Source organism: Oncorhynchus nerka, linkage group LG2 (assembly GCF_034236695.1).
Source record: "Oncorhynchus nerka isolate Pitt River linkage group LG2, Oner_Uvic_2.0, whole genome shotgun sequence".
Lineage (NCBI taxonomy): Eukaryota > Metazoa > Chordata > Actinopteri > Salmoniformes > Salmonidae > Oncorhynchus > Oncorhynchus nerka.
Window position 1 is genome coordinate 9422103 of NC_088397.1, and position 17058 is coordinate 9439160.

Genomic DNA, 17058 nt, shown 5'->3' on the forward strand with positions numbered 1-17058 from the left:
TGACTATTCACCCCAGACAATATCCCCCAGATATGTAGAAGGAAAGAAGGAAAGGAGGGTAGCAGGAAAGGGACGTTTAAAGTTGGATTACCATCAGTGTGCTCATGAGGGCCTGACTGGTCCTCTCCTGGTGATTGTTTGCCTTTGAGCTTCTCCTCCTCCTGCTCTCTCTGTTGACCGTCTGTCTGTCTCTCCTCCTCCTGCTGCTCTCTCTGTTGACCGTCTGTCTGTCTCTCCTCCTCCTGCTCTCTCTGTTGACCGTCTGTCTGTCTCTCCTCCTCCTCTCTCTGTTGACCGTCTGTCTGTCTCTCCTCCTCCTGCTCTCTCTGTTGACCGTCTGTCTGTCTCTCCTCCTCCTGCTCTCTCTGTTGACCGTCTGTCTGTCTCTCCTCCTCCTGCTCTCTCTGTTGACCGTCTGTCTGTCTCTCCTCCTGCCCTCTCTCTTGACCGTCTGTCTGTCTCTCCTCCTCCTGCCCTCTCTCTTGACCGTCTGTCTGTGGTTCAGTTGTCCCGGGAGAGGCAGGACCAGGACAGGGGGGGTCCTCCTGCTTGCTGTCCGACCCAGTAAGGACGATCCAGGGGTGTTCTCTAGGGGTGGACTGATCAGGCCTGGAGCCTGGGGACACAGCAGGTGAACCTGTAGATTGTGTGTCTGGAGCTGAGAGGTGGAAGAGAGAAAACACAACCAGGTTCTTTATAGATGTACATGTAGCCTAACAGTTCATATCCGTGTAGAAAACATGTACAACCACACAGATTAGTTATGTACAGTTGTGTTCAGTGAAATGTACAAAAGCCAAGATTACAGTAAGTAGTTCAAAGACCTGTTAGGGGAGCAGAGAAGCAATGTGTCACACGGTCACTAAAATAATGTGCGAATTCAAATGTGAGCAGCTGCTTGTTGAGAGACACAGATTCATGTCATTCTGCTCAGACAGCGTGGAATATTTGTGACTTGGTAACACATGGTGAAGACTAATAAAATGCTGCTGATATGTTGAAAATGAGCAGGATACGGGCCATCAATATGTAACTGATTCTCAACTCAAATTTCATCGGTGGGCAATTATGGGCCCCTTCTTTGATAAATTGTGACATCCTGAACGTGTTTTGTTTTGTTGTGGACGAACAGGGGAAGAACTGCAACGAACAGACTAATTCATGATGTTTCCATTGTAAGGTTTGTTTCTGAAAGGCCATCCTCTTATAGATTTTCTCAAATGTCACCTGAATTTCCCAGCGCCCGACGCCGAGCCCCTACAACTAACGAGCTGAGGGGACCAGAGACTGCAGGGACTGCTGCCTGCCACCAGAGACTGCAAACAAGACATTCTCCTCAGACTAGACTCTCCTCAAACAAGACATTCTCCTCAGACTGACTGCCTGCCAAACAAGACATTCTCCTCAGACTAGACTGCTGCCTGCCAAACAAGACATTCTCCTCAGACTAGACAAACAAGACATTCTCCTCAGACTAGACTGCTGCCTGCCAAACAAGACATTCTCCTCAGACTAGACTACCTCCTGCCAAACAAGACATTCTCCTCAGACTAGACTGCTGCCTGCCAAACAAGACATTCTCCTCAGACTAGACTACTGCCTGCCAAACAAGACATTCTCCTCAGACTAGACTACCTCCTGCCAAACAAGACATTCCCCTCAGAGACTAAACAATACATTCTCCTCAGACTAGACTACTGCCTGCCAAACAAGACATTCTCCTCAGACTAGACTACTGCCTGCCAAACAAGACATTCTCCTCAGACTAGACTACTGCCTGCCAAACAAGACATTCTCCTCAGACTAGACTACTGCCTGCCAAACAAGACATTCTCCTCAGACTAGACTGCTGCCTGCCAAACAAGACATTCTCTCCTAGACTGCTGCCTGCCAAACAAGACATTCTCCTCAGACTGCTGCTGCCTGCCAAACAAGACATTCTCTACCTCCTGCCAAACAAGACATTCTCCTCAGACTAGACTGCTGCCTGCCAAACAAGACATTCTCCTCAGACTAGACTGCTGCCTGCCAAACAAGACATTCTCCTCAGACTAGACTACCTCCTGCCAAACAAGACATTCTCCTCAGACTAGACTGCTGCCTGCAAAACAAGACATTCTCCTGACGATTCTAAAAAAGTGATCTTTGTCAAAAGTCTGTGAATGCAATATGCATTTATTTCCTAATGCTGTGATATAATAGTGCTTATTTTCTCAGCATTTCCTGTTCGGTGACAGTGATTACAGTGTCATGTTTTGAGAGATGTGAAGTCTTAATACCATCAGAGTTGTTGTTCTGCCTCGGTTGTCATTGCAGATCTGACGGCCTGGTAAATTCCCCTTCTAACATGCTGCCTGTGGTGCCCGCAGTACCATAACAGAGAACCGTGTTTGTTTGCTGATTAGATATCAAACATTACACACCTCAGTCAAGCATGACATGGAGACAATTTTGTTAACGGATTGTGTGTGTATGTGTGTGACAAAAAAAAACACACACAATTGTAATGGTGTGTTTGATCAGTCCTTGATGATCGAGCTAGTCTAGCATAGAAATACAATGTATGTTCTAGTGATCCTATTTCTATGATTGAGACCACCCTCCTCTAGTGTTGACAGACAGTCAGGTGCCTGCATAACATCCCCTACACCAGCGCTATTCAGATCTCACCTGGAGGTCCTGAGTACTGCTGCATTTCTGTTCTACCTGATAACTCTACTGAACACAAATGTTAAAGCAACCTGCAACCATTTCAACGATTTTACCGAGTTACAGTTCATATAAGGAAATCAGTCATTTTAAATCAATTCATTAGACCCTAATCTATGGATTTCACATGACTGGACAGAGGCGTAAGCCATGGGCCCACCCACTGAGGAGCCAGGCCCAGCCACTGAGGAGCCAGGCCCAGCCACTGAGGAGCCAGGCCCAGCCACTGAGGAGCCAGGCCCAGCCACTGAGGAGCCAGGCCCACCCACTGAGGAGCCAGGCCCACCCACTGAGGAGCCAGGCCCACCCACTGAGGAGCCAGGCCCAGCCACTGAGGAGCCATGGGCCCACCCACTGAGGAGCCATGGGCCCACCCACTGAGGAGCCATGGGCCCAGCCACTGAGGAGCCAGGCCCAGCCACTGAGGAGCCAGGCCCACCCAGGGAGGAGCCAGGCCCACCCACTGAGGAGCCAGGCCCACCCACTGAGGAGCCAGGCCCAGCCACTGAGGAGCCAGGCCCACCCACTGAGGAGCCAGGTCCACCCACTGAGGAGCCAGGCCCAGCCACTGAGGAGCCAGGTCCACCCACTGAGGAGCCAGGCCCAGCCACTGAGGAGCCAGGCCCAGCCACTGAGGAGCCAGGCCCACCCACTGAGGAGCCAGGCCCAGCCACTGAGGAGCAGGCCCACCCACTGAGGAGCCAGGCCCACCCACTGAGGAGCCAGGCCCACCCACTGAGGAGCCAGGCCCAGCCACTGAGGAGCCAGGCCCAGCCACTGAGGAGCCAGGCCCAGCCACTGAGGAGCCAGGTCCACCCACTGAGGAGCCAGGCCCAGCCACTGAGGAGCCAGGCCCAGTCAATCAGAATGAGTTTTCCCCCACAGGGGTTTGTTACAGAAAGACAAAGTGCTCTGTTTCATCAGCTGTCCAAGGGGGGCTGGTCTCAGACGATCCCGCAGGTGAAGAGGCCGGATGTGGAGGTCCTGGGCTGGTGTGGTTACACGTGGTCTGCGGTTCTGAGGCCGCTTGGACGTATTGCCAAATTCTCTAAAACGTAGTTGGAGCCAGTTTCTGGTTGAGAAATTAACATTCAGCTCTCTGGCAACAGCCCAGGTGGACATTCCTGCTGTCAGCAGGCCAAATACGCACTCCGTCAAAATATCTGTGGCATTGTGTTGTGTGACAAAACAGCACATTTAAGAGTGACCTTTTATTGTCCGCAGCACAAGGTGCACCTGTGTGATGATCATTCTTGATATGCCACACATGTCAGGTGGATGGATTATCTTGGCAAAGAGCAGCAACCCAGCCTTACAGAGCAGCAGCCCAGCCTTACAGAGCAACAACCCAGCCCAGCCTTACAGAGCAGCAACCCAACCCAGCCTTACAGAGCAGCAACCCAGCCTTACAGAGCAGCAACCCAGCCTTACAGAGCAGCAACCCAGCATTACAGAGCAGCAACCCAACCCAGCCTAGCCTTACAGAGCAGCAACCCAGCCTTACAGAGCAGCAACCCAGCATTACAGAGCAGCAACCCAACCCAGCAACAACTCAGCCTAGCCTTACAGAGCAGCAACCCAGCATTACAGAGCCGCAACCCAGCCTTACAGAGCAGCAACCCAGCCTTACAGAGCAGCAGCCCAGCCTTACAGAGCAACAGCCCAGCCTTACAGAGCAGCAACCCAGCCTTACAGAGCAACAACCCAGCCTTACAGAGCAGCAACCCAGCCTTACAGAGCAGCAACCCAGCCTTACAGAGCAGCAACCCAGCCTTACAGAGCAACAACCCAGCCTTACAGAGCAGCAACCCAGCCTTACAGAGCAACAACCCAGCCTTACAGAGCAGCAACCCAGCCTTACAGAGCAGCAACCCAGCCTTACAGAGCAACAATCCAGACTTACAGAGCAACAACCCAACCCAGCCTTACAGAGCAGCAACCCAACCCAGCCTTACAGAGCAGCAACCCAGCCCAGCCTTACAGAGCAGCAACCCAGCCCAGCCTTACAGAGCAGCAACCCAACCCAGCCTTACAGAGCAGCAACCCAGCCTTACAGAGCAGCAACCCAACCCAGCCTTACAGAGCAGCAAGCCTTACAGCAACAACCCAGCCTTACAGAGCAACAACCCAGCCTTACAGAGCAGCAACCCAACCTTACAGAGCAGCAGCCCCAGCCTTACAGAGCAGCAGAGCAGCAACCCAGCCTTACAGAGCAGCAACCCAGCCTTACAGAGCAGCAACCCAACCAGCCTTACAGAGCAGCAACCCAGCCTTACAGAGCAGCAACCCAGCCTTACAGAGCAGCAACCCAGCCTTACAGAGCAGCAACAACCCAGCCTTACAGAGCAGCAACCCAGCCTTACAGAGCAGCAACCCAACCCAGCCTTACAGAGCAGCAACCCAACCCAGCCTTACAGAGCAGCAACCCAACCCAGCCTTACAGAGCAGCAACCCAGCCTTACAGAGCAGCAACCCAGCCTTACAGAGCAACAACCCAGCCCCAGCCTTACAGAGCAGCAACCAGCAACCCAGCCTTACAGAGCAACAACCAACAACCCAGCCTTACAGAGCAGCAACCCAGCCTTACAGAGCAGCAACCCAGCCTTACAGAGCAACAACCCAGCCTTACAGAGCAGCAACCCAGCCAGAGCAGCAACCCAGCCTACAGAGCAGCAACCCAAGCAGCAACCCAGCCTTACAGAGCAGCAACCCAACCCAGCCTTACAGAGCAGCAACCCAACCCAGCCTTACAGAGCAGCAACCCAGCCTTACAGAGCAGCAACCCAGCCTTACAGAGCAACAACCCAGTCTTACAGAGCAGCAACCCAACCCAGCCTTACAGAGCAGCAACCCAACCCAGCCTTACAGAGCAGCAACCCAACCCAGCCTTACAGAGCAGCAACCCAACCCAGCCTTACAGAGCAGCAACCCAGCCTTACAGAGCAGCAACCCAGCCTTACAGAGCAGCAACCCAGCCTTACAGAGCAGCAACCCAGCATTACAGAGCAGCAACCCAGCATTACAGAGCAGCAACCAACCCAGCCTTACAGAGCAGCAACAGCCTTACAGAGCAACAACCCAGCCTTACAGAGCAGCAACCCAACCCAGCCTTACAGAGCAGCAACCCAACCCAGCCTTACAGAGCAGCAACCCAGCCTTACAGAGCAGAGCAACAACCCAGCCTTACAGAGCAGCAACAACCCAGCCTTACAGAGCAGCAACCCAGCCTTACAGAGCAGCAACCAACCCAGCCTTACAGAGCAGCAACCCAGCCTTACAGAGCAGCAACCCAGCCTTACAGAGCAGCCTTACAGAGCAGCAACCCAGCCTTACAGAGCAGCAACCCAGCAACAACCCAGCCTTACAGAGCAGCAACCCAGCCTTACAGAGCAGCAACCCAACCCAGCCTTACAGAGCAACAACCCAGCCTTACAGAGCAGCAACCCAACCCAGCCTTACAGAGCAGCAACCCAACCCAGCCTTACAGAGCAGCAACCCAACCCAGCCTTACAGAGCAGCAACCCAGCCTTACAGAGCCCAGCACAGAGCAGCAACCAGCCTTACAGAGCAGCAACCCAGCCTTACAGAGCAGCAACCCAGCCTTACAGAGCAGCAACCCAGCCTTACAGAGCAGCAACCCAGCATTACAGAGCAGCAACCCAGCCTTACAGAGCAGCAACCCAGCCTTACAGAGCAGCAACCCAGCCTTACAGAGCAGCAACCCAGCCTTACAGAGCAACAACCCAGCCTTACAGAGCAGCAACCCAACCCAGCCTTACAGAGCAACAACCCAGCCTTACAGAGCAGCAACCCAGCCTTACAGAGCAACAACCCAACCCAGCCTTACAGAGCAACAACCCAACCCAGCCTTACAGAGCAGCAACCCAGCCTTACAGAGCAGCAACCCAGCCTTACAGAGCAACAACCCAGCCTTACAGAGCAGCAACCCAGCCTTACAGAGCAGCAACCCAACCCAGCCTTACAGAGCAGCAACCCAACCCAGCCTTACAGAGCAGCAACCCAACCCAGCCTTACAGAGCAGCAACAACCCAGCCTTACAGAGCAGCAACCCAGCCTTACAGAGCAGCAACCCAGCCTTACAGAGCAGCAACCCAGCCTTACAGAGCAGCAACCCAGCCTTACAGAGCAGCAACCCAGCCTTACAGAGCAGCAACCCAGCCTTACAGAGCAGCAACCCAACCCAGCCTTACAGAGCAGCAACCCAGCCTTACAGAGCAGCAACCCAGCCTTACAGAGCAACAACCCAGCCTTACAGAGCAACAACCCAGCCTTACAGAGCAGCAACCCAGCCTTACAGAGCAACAACCCAACCCAGCCTTACAGAGCAGCAACCCAGCCTTACAGAGCAGCAACCCAGCCTTACAGAGCAACAACCCAGCCTTACAGAGCAACAACCCAGCCTTACAGAGCAGCAACCCAGCCTTACACAGAGCCTTAGCAAACCCAGCCTTACAGAGCAGCAACCCAGCCTTACAGAGCAGCAACCCCAGCCTTACAGAGCAACAACCCAGCCTTACAGAGCAACAACCCAGCCTTACAGAGCAACAACCCAGCCTTACAGCCTTACAGAGCAGCAACCCAGCCTTACAGAGCAACAACAGCAACAACCCAGCCTTACAGAGCAGCAACCCAGCATTACAGAGCAGCAACCCAACCCAGCCTTAGCAGAGCAGCAACAGAGCAGAGCAACAACCCAGCCTTACAGAGCAGCAACCCAGCCTTACAGAGCAACAACCCAGCCTTACAGAGCAGCAACCCAGCCTTACAGAGCAGCAACCCAACCCAGCCTTACAGAGCAGCAACCCAACCCAGCCTTACAGAGCAACAACCCAACCCAGCCTTACAGAGCAGCAACCCAACCCAGCAGCAACCCAGCCTTACAGAGCAGCAACCCAGCCTTACAGAGCAGCAACCCAGCCTTACAGAGCAGCAACCCAGCCTTACAGAGCAGCAACCCAGCATTACAGAGCAGCAACCCAGCCTTACAGAGCAGCAACCCAACCCAGCCTTACAGAGCAGCAACCCAGCCTTACAGAGCAACAACCCAACCCAGCCTTACAGAGCAACAACCCAACCCAGCCTTACAGAGCAACAACCCAACCCAGCCTTACAGAGCAACCACCCCCAGCCTTACAGAGCAGCAGCCCAGCCTTACAGAGCAGCAGCCCAGCCTTACAGAGCAGCAACCCAGCCTTACAGAGCAGCAACCCAGCCTTACAGAGCAACAACCCAGCCTTACAGAGTAACAACCCAGCCTTACAGAGTAACAACCCAGCCTTACAGAGTAACAACCCAGCCTTACAGAGTAACAACCCAGCCTTACAGAGCAACAACCCAGCCTTACAGAGCAACAACCCAGCCTTACAGAGCAGAAACCCAGCCTTACAGAGCAGCAACCCAGCATTACAGAGCAGCAACCCAGCCTTACAGAGTAACAACCCAACCCAGCCTTACAGAGCAGCAACCCAGCCTTACAGAGCAGCAGCCCAGGCAGGTAGCAGGGTTATTCTGGGTTATTATTACTGAGAGACAGACAGGAGGGATGCTGCTGTGTGAATTCCCTGTGCCGCTCGGTCGTGATGGATGGAAGAACAGGTAATCCTTTAAAGACTGAGGACTGATCTCAACCCTCCTTCACCCCCCTCTTTACGCCCTCCACTTCCCCCCGGTACTGCCAACTGAACCAGGAGGTGTCGGTGTTTGAGGAGAGACAGTTACCTTCCTTCTCCCAGTCCTATTAGATAGTCAGCCAGAGTGCCTTGGGGAACTTTAACTTCAGCCGGGGCCAATTCATCAACTTTACTTTGTAAACTTTGAGACGCGCGCTGCACAACGAGAACAGGCCTTGTGACTGTTTCTCACTTGACAGTCAGGTGAACAGTGTGTTGCGTCCTCTTCTCCTCGTTGTCATCTAGCAGAGACACGTTGTCACGCTGGTCTATTTCTGACTTGGTGTATGTTACGCCTGCCAACGTGTGTGTGTGTGTGTGTGTGTGTGTGTGTGTGTGTACTCACCAGTGCTGGGCCTGTGGAGTGGGGACTCACACACCTCACAGTAAAGGAGCAGGATGCTGTTGGAGTAAGTACAGGCCCCACAGCTCCACTGATCTCCCTTCCCCTGATCTGGTGGTCCTGGTCTGGGGCTCAACCTTGGTTTCGGGGTCCCTTTCTCAGAGAGCCGACGGGGGGTAAACAGAGAGGCCAGGGGGCTGCTGCTGGTGTCTCTCCCCCCATGGAGGGACCTCCTTTTCCCCCCAAGACGAGACCTGGGGCTGTGGGTAGCGCTGGGGGTGAGGGTGGAGGTGGGCAACCGCAGCCTCTTCACCTGGGGAGAGAAGTCTAGGTCCTGGAGGTCAGGGGGATCTTGGGAGTTGTAGTTTTTCTCCTTGTCACTCTCTGAGTTCTCCACATCTATAGAACCCTCCTTCTCTGAGGGGGTAACGGGGCATGGGCAAACCTCACCCTCTGTTCTTTTCCTCTTCTTCTCTTTACCCGCGTCCGGAGAGAAGAACGAACGTATGTCGTGCTGTTTGTCCTTCTCAAACTGCAGAGAGGAGGGATAGAGTCACGGTAAGACTGTTGTAAAGCCTGTCATTCATCTGATCTGTTGTAAAGCCTGTCATTCATCTGATCTGTTGTAAAGCCTGTCATTCATCTGATCTGTGGTAAAGCCTGTCCTTCATCTGATCTGTTGTAAAGCCTGTCATTCATCTGATATGTTGTTGTAAAGCCTGTCCTTCATCTGATCTGTTGTAAAGCCTGTCCTTCATCTGATCTGTTGTTGTAAAGCCTGTCATTCATCTGATCTGTTGTAAAGCCTGTCCTTCATCTGATCTGTTGTAAAGCCTGTCCTTCATCTGATCTGTTGTAAAGCACGTCATTCATCTGATCTGTTGTTGTAAAGCCTGTCCTTCATCTGATCTGTTGTAAAGCCTGTCCTTCATCTGATCTGTTGTTGTAAAGCCTGTCCTTCATCTGATCTGTTGTAAAGCCTGTCCTTCATCTGATCTGTTGTAAAGCCTGTCCTTCATCTGATCTGTTGTTGTAAAGCCTGTCCTTCATCTGATCTGTTGTTGTAAAGCCTGTCATTCATCTGATCTGTTGTAAAGCCTGTCATTCATCTGATCTGTTGTAAAGCCTGTCCTTCATCTGATCTGTTGTTGTAAAGCCTGTCATTCATCTGATCTGTTGTAAAGCCTGTCATTCATCTGATCTAACAGTATCATGTCAGAGTTAATTTTGTCCCTTTAGACCTCTTTTGAGAGAGAGAACTAACACATTATATTCATAAATAATAGCAGTTTCCAGACAATATGATGCATTATCGTTCAGTTATATGTATGCTGCATTGTCGTTTAGTGATGTGTATGCTGCATTGTCGTTTAGTGATATGTATGCTGCATTGTCGTTTAGTGATGTGCGTACTACATTATCATTTAGTGATATGTGTACTGCATTGGCGTTTAGTGGTATATATACTACATTATCGTTTAGAGATGTGTGTAATACATTATCATTTGGCAATGTGTATACTACATTATCATTTAGTAATGTGTATACTGCATTATCATTTAGTGATATGTATACTGCATTATCGTTCAGTGATATGTATGATGCACCTACATGTCTATACTGTTAGACAGACATAAACATACAGTAGCAGTATGATTTCTAGGATTCAAAACCTTCCCAGTGTTAGAACACCATCTGCACACACATTAAAGAACCCAGATCACTAGACCAGTGCCTCACATGGTTAAAGAACCCAGATCACTAGACCAGTGCCTCACATGGTTAAAGAACCCAGATCACTAGACCAGTGCCTCACATGGTTAAAGAACCCAGATCACTAGACCAGTGCCTCACATGGTTAAAGAACCCAGATCACTAGACCAGTGCCTCACATGGTTAAAGAACCCAGATCACTAGACCAGTGCCTCACATGGTTAAAGAACCCAGATCACTAGACCAGTGCCTCACATGGTTAAAGAACCCAGATCACTAGACCAGTGCCTCACATGGTTAAAGAACCCAGATCACTAGACCAGTGCCTCACATGGTTAAAGAACCCAGATCACTAGACCAGTGCCTCACATGGTTAAAGAACCCAGATCACTAGACCAGTGCCTCACATGGTTAAAGAACCCAGATCACTAGACCAGTGCCTCACATGGTTAAAGAACCCAGATCACTAGACCAGTGCCTCACATGGTTAAAGAACCCAGATCACTAGACCAGTGCCTCACATGGTTAAAGAACCCAGATCACTAGACCAGTGCCTCACATGGTTAAAGAACCCAGATCACTAGACCAGTGCCTCACATGGTTAAAGAACCCAGATCACTAGACCAGTGCCTCACATGGTTAAAGAACCCAGATCACTAGACCAGTGCCTCACATGGTTAAAGAACCCAGATCACTAGACCAGTGCCTCACATGGTTAAAGAACCCAGATCACTAGACCAGTGCCTCACATGGTTAAAGAACCCAGATCACTAGACCAGTGCCTCACATGGTTAAAGAACCCAGATCACTAGACCAGTGCCTCACATGGTTAAAGAACCCAGATCACTAGACCAGTGCCTCACATGGTTAAAGAACCCAGATCACTAGACCAGTGCCTCACATGGTTAAAGAACCCAGATCACTAGACCAGTGACTCACATGGTTTAAGAACCCAGATCACTAGACCAGTGCCTCACATGGTTAAAGAACCCAGATCACTAGACCAGTGCCTCACATGGTTAAAGAACCCAGATCACTAGACCAGTGACTCACATGGTTTAAGAACCCAGATCACTAGACCAGTGACTCACATGGTTAAAGAACACAGATCACTAGACCAGTGACTCACATGGTTAAAGAACCCAGATCACTAGACCAGTGACTCACATGGTTAAAGAACACAGATCACTAGACCAGTGACTCACATGGTTAAAGAACACAGGATCTTTGTCATTGTCAACCACTCCTCCTGCTGCCAGGGTCGTCTCGCTTGGTGTCCACGCCTCGGCGAAATTCAGGAAGTCCCATTTGTCCTTATCCCCCAACTCTGCCTTTAAGTACTCCTTCTTACCGTTCAGAGTACTGCCCGTTACCGTTTCCTGTCAACAACAACACACACAGTCTCCTATCAGAACAACACGTACAGGGAAACTCCACTCAAAAATAAAATGTTTTGGACTTTCAAGAAGCATTTTCCTTTTAAGCACTTAATGGCAGAAAATGTACTAAATCAGGGAGGCGCAATCAGGACTTGTCCAATAAGAAACACTTGTTTTGCTACAATGTGCACTAATGAATGTGACCATAAACTGCTCTGTTCTTTGCAGCATAATTAACAACAACAAGGTCAATAAACAACAAATAAACACCAAGATCAACAACCTCACTCTGATACATCTGTAATGGTCTTTAAAAGTTTTTTTCTAAAGAAGGAAGGCGGTCATTTTATTGATTCAAATCCAGTTTATTTGAAACAGTGGTCCTGCAGTGGATATTAGTACCATAGAATTACAGATATATTGAGTGTACCTGCCATTCAACCCACTGTGTTCCAGTCAAAATGACAAGGTGGTCTCGGGGCTTTGTGCTATCCCTTTAAGTAAATCTACAGTACCAGTCAAAATGACAAGGTGGTCTCGGGGCTTTGTGCTATCCCTTTAAGTAAATCTACAGTACCAGTCATAATGACAAGGTGGTCTCGGGGCTTTGTGCTATCCCTTTAAGTAAATCTACAGTACCAGTCAAAATGACAAGGTGGTCTCGGGGCTTTTCAAAACCTGGTACTGTACCAGTCAAAACCTACTCATTCAAGGGTTTTTCTGTATTTTTAATAGTGAATACATCAAAACTATGAAATAACACATATGGAATCATGTAGTAACCAAAAAACAAATCAAAATATATTTTAGACTTGAGATTCTTCAAAGTAGCCACCCTTCGCCTTGATGACAGCTTTGCACACTCTTGGCATTCTCTCAACCAGCTTCATGAGGTCGACACCTGGAATGCATTTCAATTAACAGGTGTGCCTTGTTAAAAGTTACATTTGTCCTTCTTAATGCATTTGAGCCAATCAGTTGTGTTGTGACATGGTAGGGGTGGTATACAGAAGATAGCCCTATTTGGTTAAAGACCAAGTCCATATTATGGCAAGAACAGCCCAAATAAGCAAAGAGAAACAACAGTCCATCATTACTTTAAGACATGAAGGTCAGTCAATCCGGGAACATTTCAAGAACATTGAATATTTCTTCAAGTACAGTCGCAAAAACCATCAAGCGCTTTGATGAAACTGGCTCTCATGAGGACCACCACAGGAAAGGAAGACTGCTGCAGAGGATAAGTTCATTAGAGATAACTGCACATCAGATTGCAGCCCAAATAATTGCTTCACAGAGTTCAACTAACAGACACATCTCAACATCAACTGTTCAGAGGACAGAATCAGGCCTTCATGGTCAGATTGCCGCAAAGAAACCACTACTAAAAGGACACCAATAAGAAGAAGAGACTTGCTCGGGCCAAGAAACACAAGCAATGAACATGACTGGTGAAGCATGGAGGAGGTGGTGTGATGGTGATACTGTCAGTGATGCATTTAGAATTTAAAGCACACTGAACCAGCATGGATACCACAGCATTCTGCAGCGATACGCCATCCCATCTGGTTTGCGCTTAGTGGGACTATCATTTGTTTTTCAACAGGACAAAGACCCAAAAGTGCTATTTGACCAAGGAGAGTGATGGAGTACTGTATCAGCTGACCTGGCCTCCACAATCACCCGACCTCAACCCAATTGAGATGGTTTGGGATGAGTTGGACAGCAGAGTGAAGGAAAAGCAGCCAACAAGTGCTCAGCATATGTGGGAACTCCTTCAAGACAGTTGGAAAAGCATTCCTCATGTAGCTGGTTGAGAGAATGCAGAGAGTGTGCAAAGCTGTCATCAAGGCAAATGGGTGACTACTTTGAAGAATCTAAAATATATATTGATTTGTTCAACACTTTTTTGGCTACTACATGATTCCATGTGTTGTTTCATAGTTTTGATGTCCACTATTATTCTACAACGTAGAAAATAGTAAAAATAAAGAAAAACCCTTGGATACGTGTGTCAACTTTTGACTGGTACTGTATTTCTATGAAAAGTACCTACCTTCCAGTTAAAACGAAACACACGCACACACACACACACCTTCCTGTTGAGCATGCCCCACATGACGGTGTCAAAGGTTCCCTTGGCGATGAGGTAGTGCACGTGGACGGAGGCGGTCTGTCCGATGCGGTGCGCCCGGTCCTCAGCCTGCTTCACATGACGGTGTCAAAGAACACACAGGACACACTCCCTCACCGGCAGACAGGTGGAGAAAGCGATGAGGTAGTGCACGAGGGTGAACAGTGGGACGGGCAGGCGGTCTGTCCGATGCGGTGCGCCCGGTCCTCAGCCTGCTTCACATGGCCAGGGTTCCAGTACAGCTCAGCAAACACCACGTGAGTGGCCGCTGTGAACGTCAGGCCCTGGACACCACAGAACACACAGGACACACTCACCTAAGGGAAGAACTCACCGGAAGCAGACAGGTGGAGAAAGCAGAGCGAGGAGGGTGAACAGTACGGGAACAGGCAGAGCGAGGAGGGTGAACAGTACGGGAACAGGCAGAGCGAGGAGGGTGAACAGTACGGGAACAGACAGAGCAGTGAGGAGGGTGAACAGTACGGGAACAGGCAGAGCAGTGAGGAGGGTGAACAGTACGGGAACAGGCAGAGCGAGGAGGGTGAACAGTACGGGAACAGACAGAGCAGTGAGGAGGGTGAACAGTACGGGAACAGGCAGAGCGAGGAGGGTGAACAGTACGGGAACAGGCAGAGCGAGGAGGGTGAACAGTACGGGAACAGGCAGAGCGAGGAGGGTGAACAGTACGGGAACAGGCAGAGCGAGGAGGTTGAACAGTACGGGAACAGGCAGAGCGAGGAGGGTGAACAGTACGGGAACAGGCAGAGCAGTGACTGTATGCTAGCAGGATAGTACATATAGTTGAAGTCGGAAGTTTACATACACTTAGGTTGGAGTCATTAAAACTAGTTTACATACACTTAGGTTGGAGTCATTAAAACTAGTTTACATACACTTAGGTTGGAGTCATTAAAACTAGTTTACATACACTTAGGTTGGAGTCATTAAAACTAGTTTACATACACTTAGGTTGGAGTCATTAAAACTAGTTTACATACACTTAGGTTGGAGTCATTAAAACTCATTTTTCAACCACTCCATACATTTCTTGTTAACATACTATAGTTTTGGCAAGTCAGTTAGGACATCTACTTTGTACATGATGCAAGTAATTTGTCTTACAATTGTTTACAGACAGATTATTTCCCTTATAATTCACTGTATCACAATTCCAGTGGGTCAGAAGTTTACATACACTAAGTTGACTGTGCCTTTAAACAGCTTGGAAAATTCCAGAAAATGTCATGGCTTTAGAAGCTTCAGATAGGCTAATTGACATCATTTGAGGTGTACCTGTGGATGCATTTCAAGGCCTACCTTCAAACTCAGTGCCTCTTTGCTTGACATCATGGGAAAATAAAAATAAATCAGCCAAGATCTCAGAAAAAAACATTGGAGACATCCACAAGTCTGGTTCATCCTTGGGAGCAATTTCCAAAAGCAATTTCCAAAGTGCAAATCAATCCCAGAACAAAAGGACCTTGTAAAGATGCTGGAGGAAACGGGTAGAAAATTATCTATTTCCATAGTAAAACGAGTCCTATATCAACATAACCTGAAAGGCCACTCAGCAAGGAAGAAGCCACTGCTCCAAAACCTCCATAAAAAAGCCAAACTACGGTTTGCAACTGCACATTGGGACAAAGATCGTCTTCCAAATGGACAATAACCCCAAGCATACTTCCAAAGTTGTGGCAAAATGGCTTGAGGACAACAAATGAGCAATGAGGCCTACAAACCTGACTCAGTTACACCAGCTCTGTCAGGAGGAACGGCAAAAACTCACCCAACTTATTGTGGGAAGCTTTTGGAAGGATACCTGAAGTGTTTGACCCAAGTCAAACAATTTAAAGGCAATGCTACCAAATACTAATTGAGTGCATGTAAACTTCTGACCCACTGGGAATGTGATGAAAGAAATAAAAGCCGAAATAAATCACTCTACTATTATTCTGACTTTCACATTCTTAAAATGAAGTGGTGATCCTAAATGACCTAAAATAGGGAATTTTTACTAGGATTAAATGTCAGCAATTGTGAAAAACTGAGTTTAATGTATTTAGCTGAGGTATATGTAAACTTCAGACTTCAACTGTAATATTATAATATCATCTACGCTTTTATCTCACAGTCATGCACACATTTGACATATGGGTGGTCACGGGAATGGAACCCACCACCCCAGCTTTACAAGCGCCATGCTCTACCAACTGAGCTACAGGAAGGAGCTCCATGCTCTACGAACCGAGCTACAGGAAGGAGCGCCATGCTCTACCAACTGAGCTACAGGAAGGAGCGCCATGCTCTACCAACTGAGCTACAGGAAGGAGCGCCATGCTCTACCAACTGAGCTGCAGGAAGGAGCGCCATGCTCTACCAACTGAGCTACAGGAAGGAGCGCCACGCTCTACCAACTGAGCTACAGGAAGGAGCGCCATGCTCTACCAACTGAGCTACAGGAAGGAGCGCCATGCTCTACCAACTGAGCTACAGGAAGGAGCGCCATGCTCTACCAACTGAGCTACAGGAGCGCCATGCTCTACCAACTGAGCTACAGGAGCACCATGCTCTACCAATTAGCTTTGCTGATAGCGATGTTGTTTCCATAAGTGGATGAATTGGTGTAAATTTCAAATGAGCTCGGGAAAAAAGTTGGTATTGTTTTGTGTGAATACATCTCTAGCGATACAACACAAAAATAAAGACATGTTTTAATTGAGTGAGGCGTCAAAGAGGACAACCTGCCCGCCCCGCTTTGGTTGGGTCATTAGAATTCAAAACAACAGATTTTAAAATAAATTCACACACACGCTTCGCATGCTCGCCTTTAGTGAGTTTAGGCCATTAGTCAAGAACGTCAAGAACTTTCTCACTGTTTTTAATGCTCGTTTTAATTTGAGAGCTCTGGAAAGAAAGACTTCCTTTCTATTTATTACATATAACAAATAAACTGGAACAGGTCTTGGAAGATATCAATTAAAAAGTGTTACTGGGACTGGAATTAGGACACGTGGTGGATGTATAGTGTTACTGGGACTGGAATTAGGACACGTCCTGGATGTACAGTGTTACTGGGACTGGAATTAGGAC

The 17058-nt window shown here is 49.0% G+C and overlaps 1 protein-coding gene across 3 annotated transcripts in view; it reads right to left on the bottom strand.

Moving 5' to 3' along the window:
- LOC135573494 (DNA annealing helicase and endonuclease ZRANB3-like) overlaps window positions 1-17058 on the bottom strand; it is a 46744-nt gene that overhangs the window by 19742 nt on the left and 9944 nt on the right. For all 3 annotated transcript variants that reach the window (XR_010464771.1, XR_010464770.1, XM_065022796.1), the window contains exons 4-8: window positions 14146-14252; window positions 13930-14002; window positions 11661-11834; window positions 8746-9274; window positions 92-658 (exon numbers count right to left, since the gene is read on the bottom strand). Coding sequence is in view for 1 of the 3 variants with exons in the window: in XM_065022796.1 (XP_064878868.1) it covers window positions 92-658; window positions 8746-9274; window positions 11661-11834; window positions 13930-14002; window positions 14146-14252 (1450 nt within the window). In the remaining 2 variants the exon portion in view is untranslated. The remainder of the gene's footprint in view (window positions 1-91; window positions 659-8745; window positions 9275-11660; window positions 11835-13929; window positions 14003-14145; window positions 14253-17058) is intronic.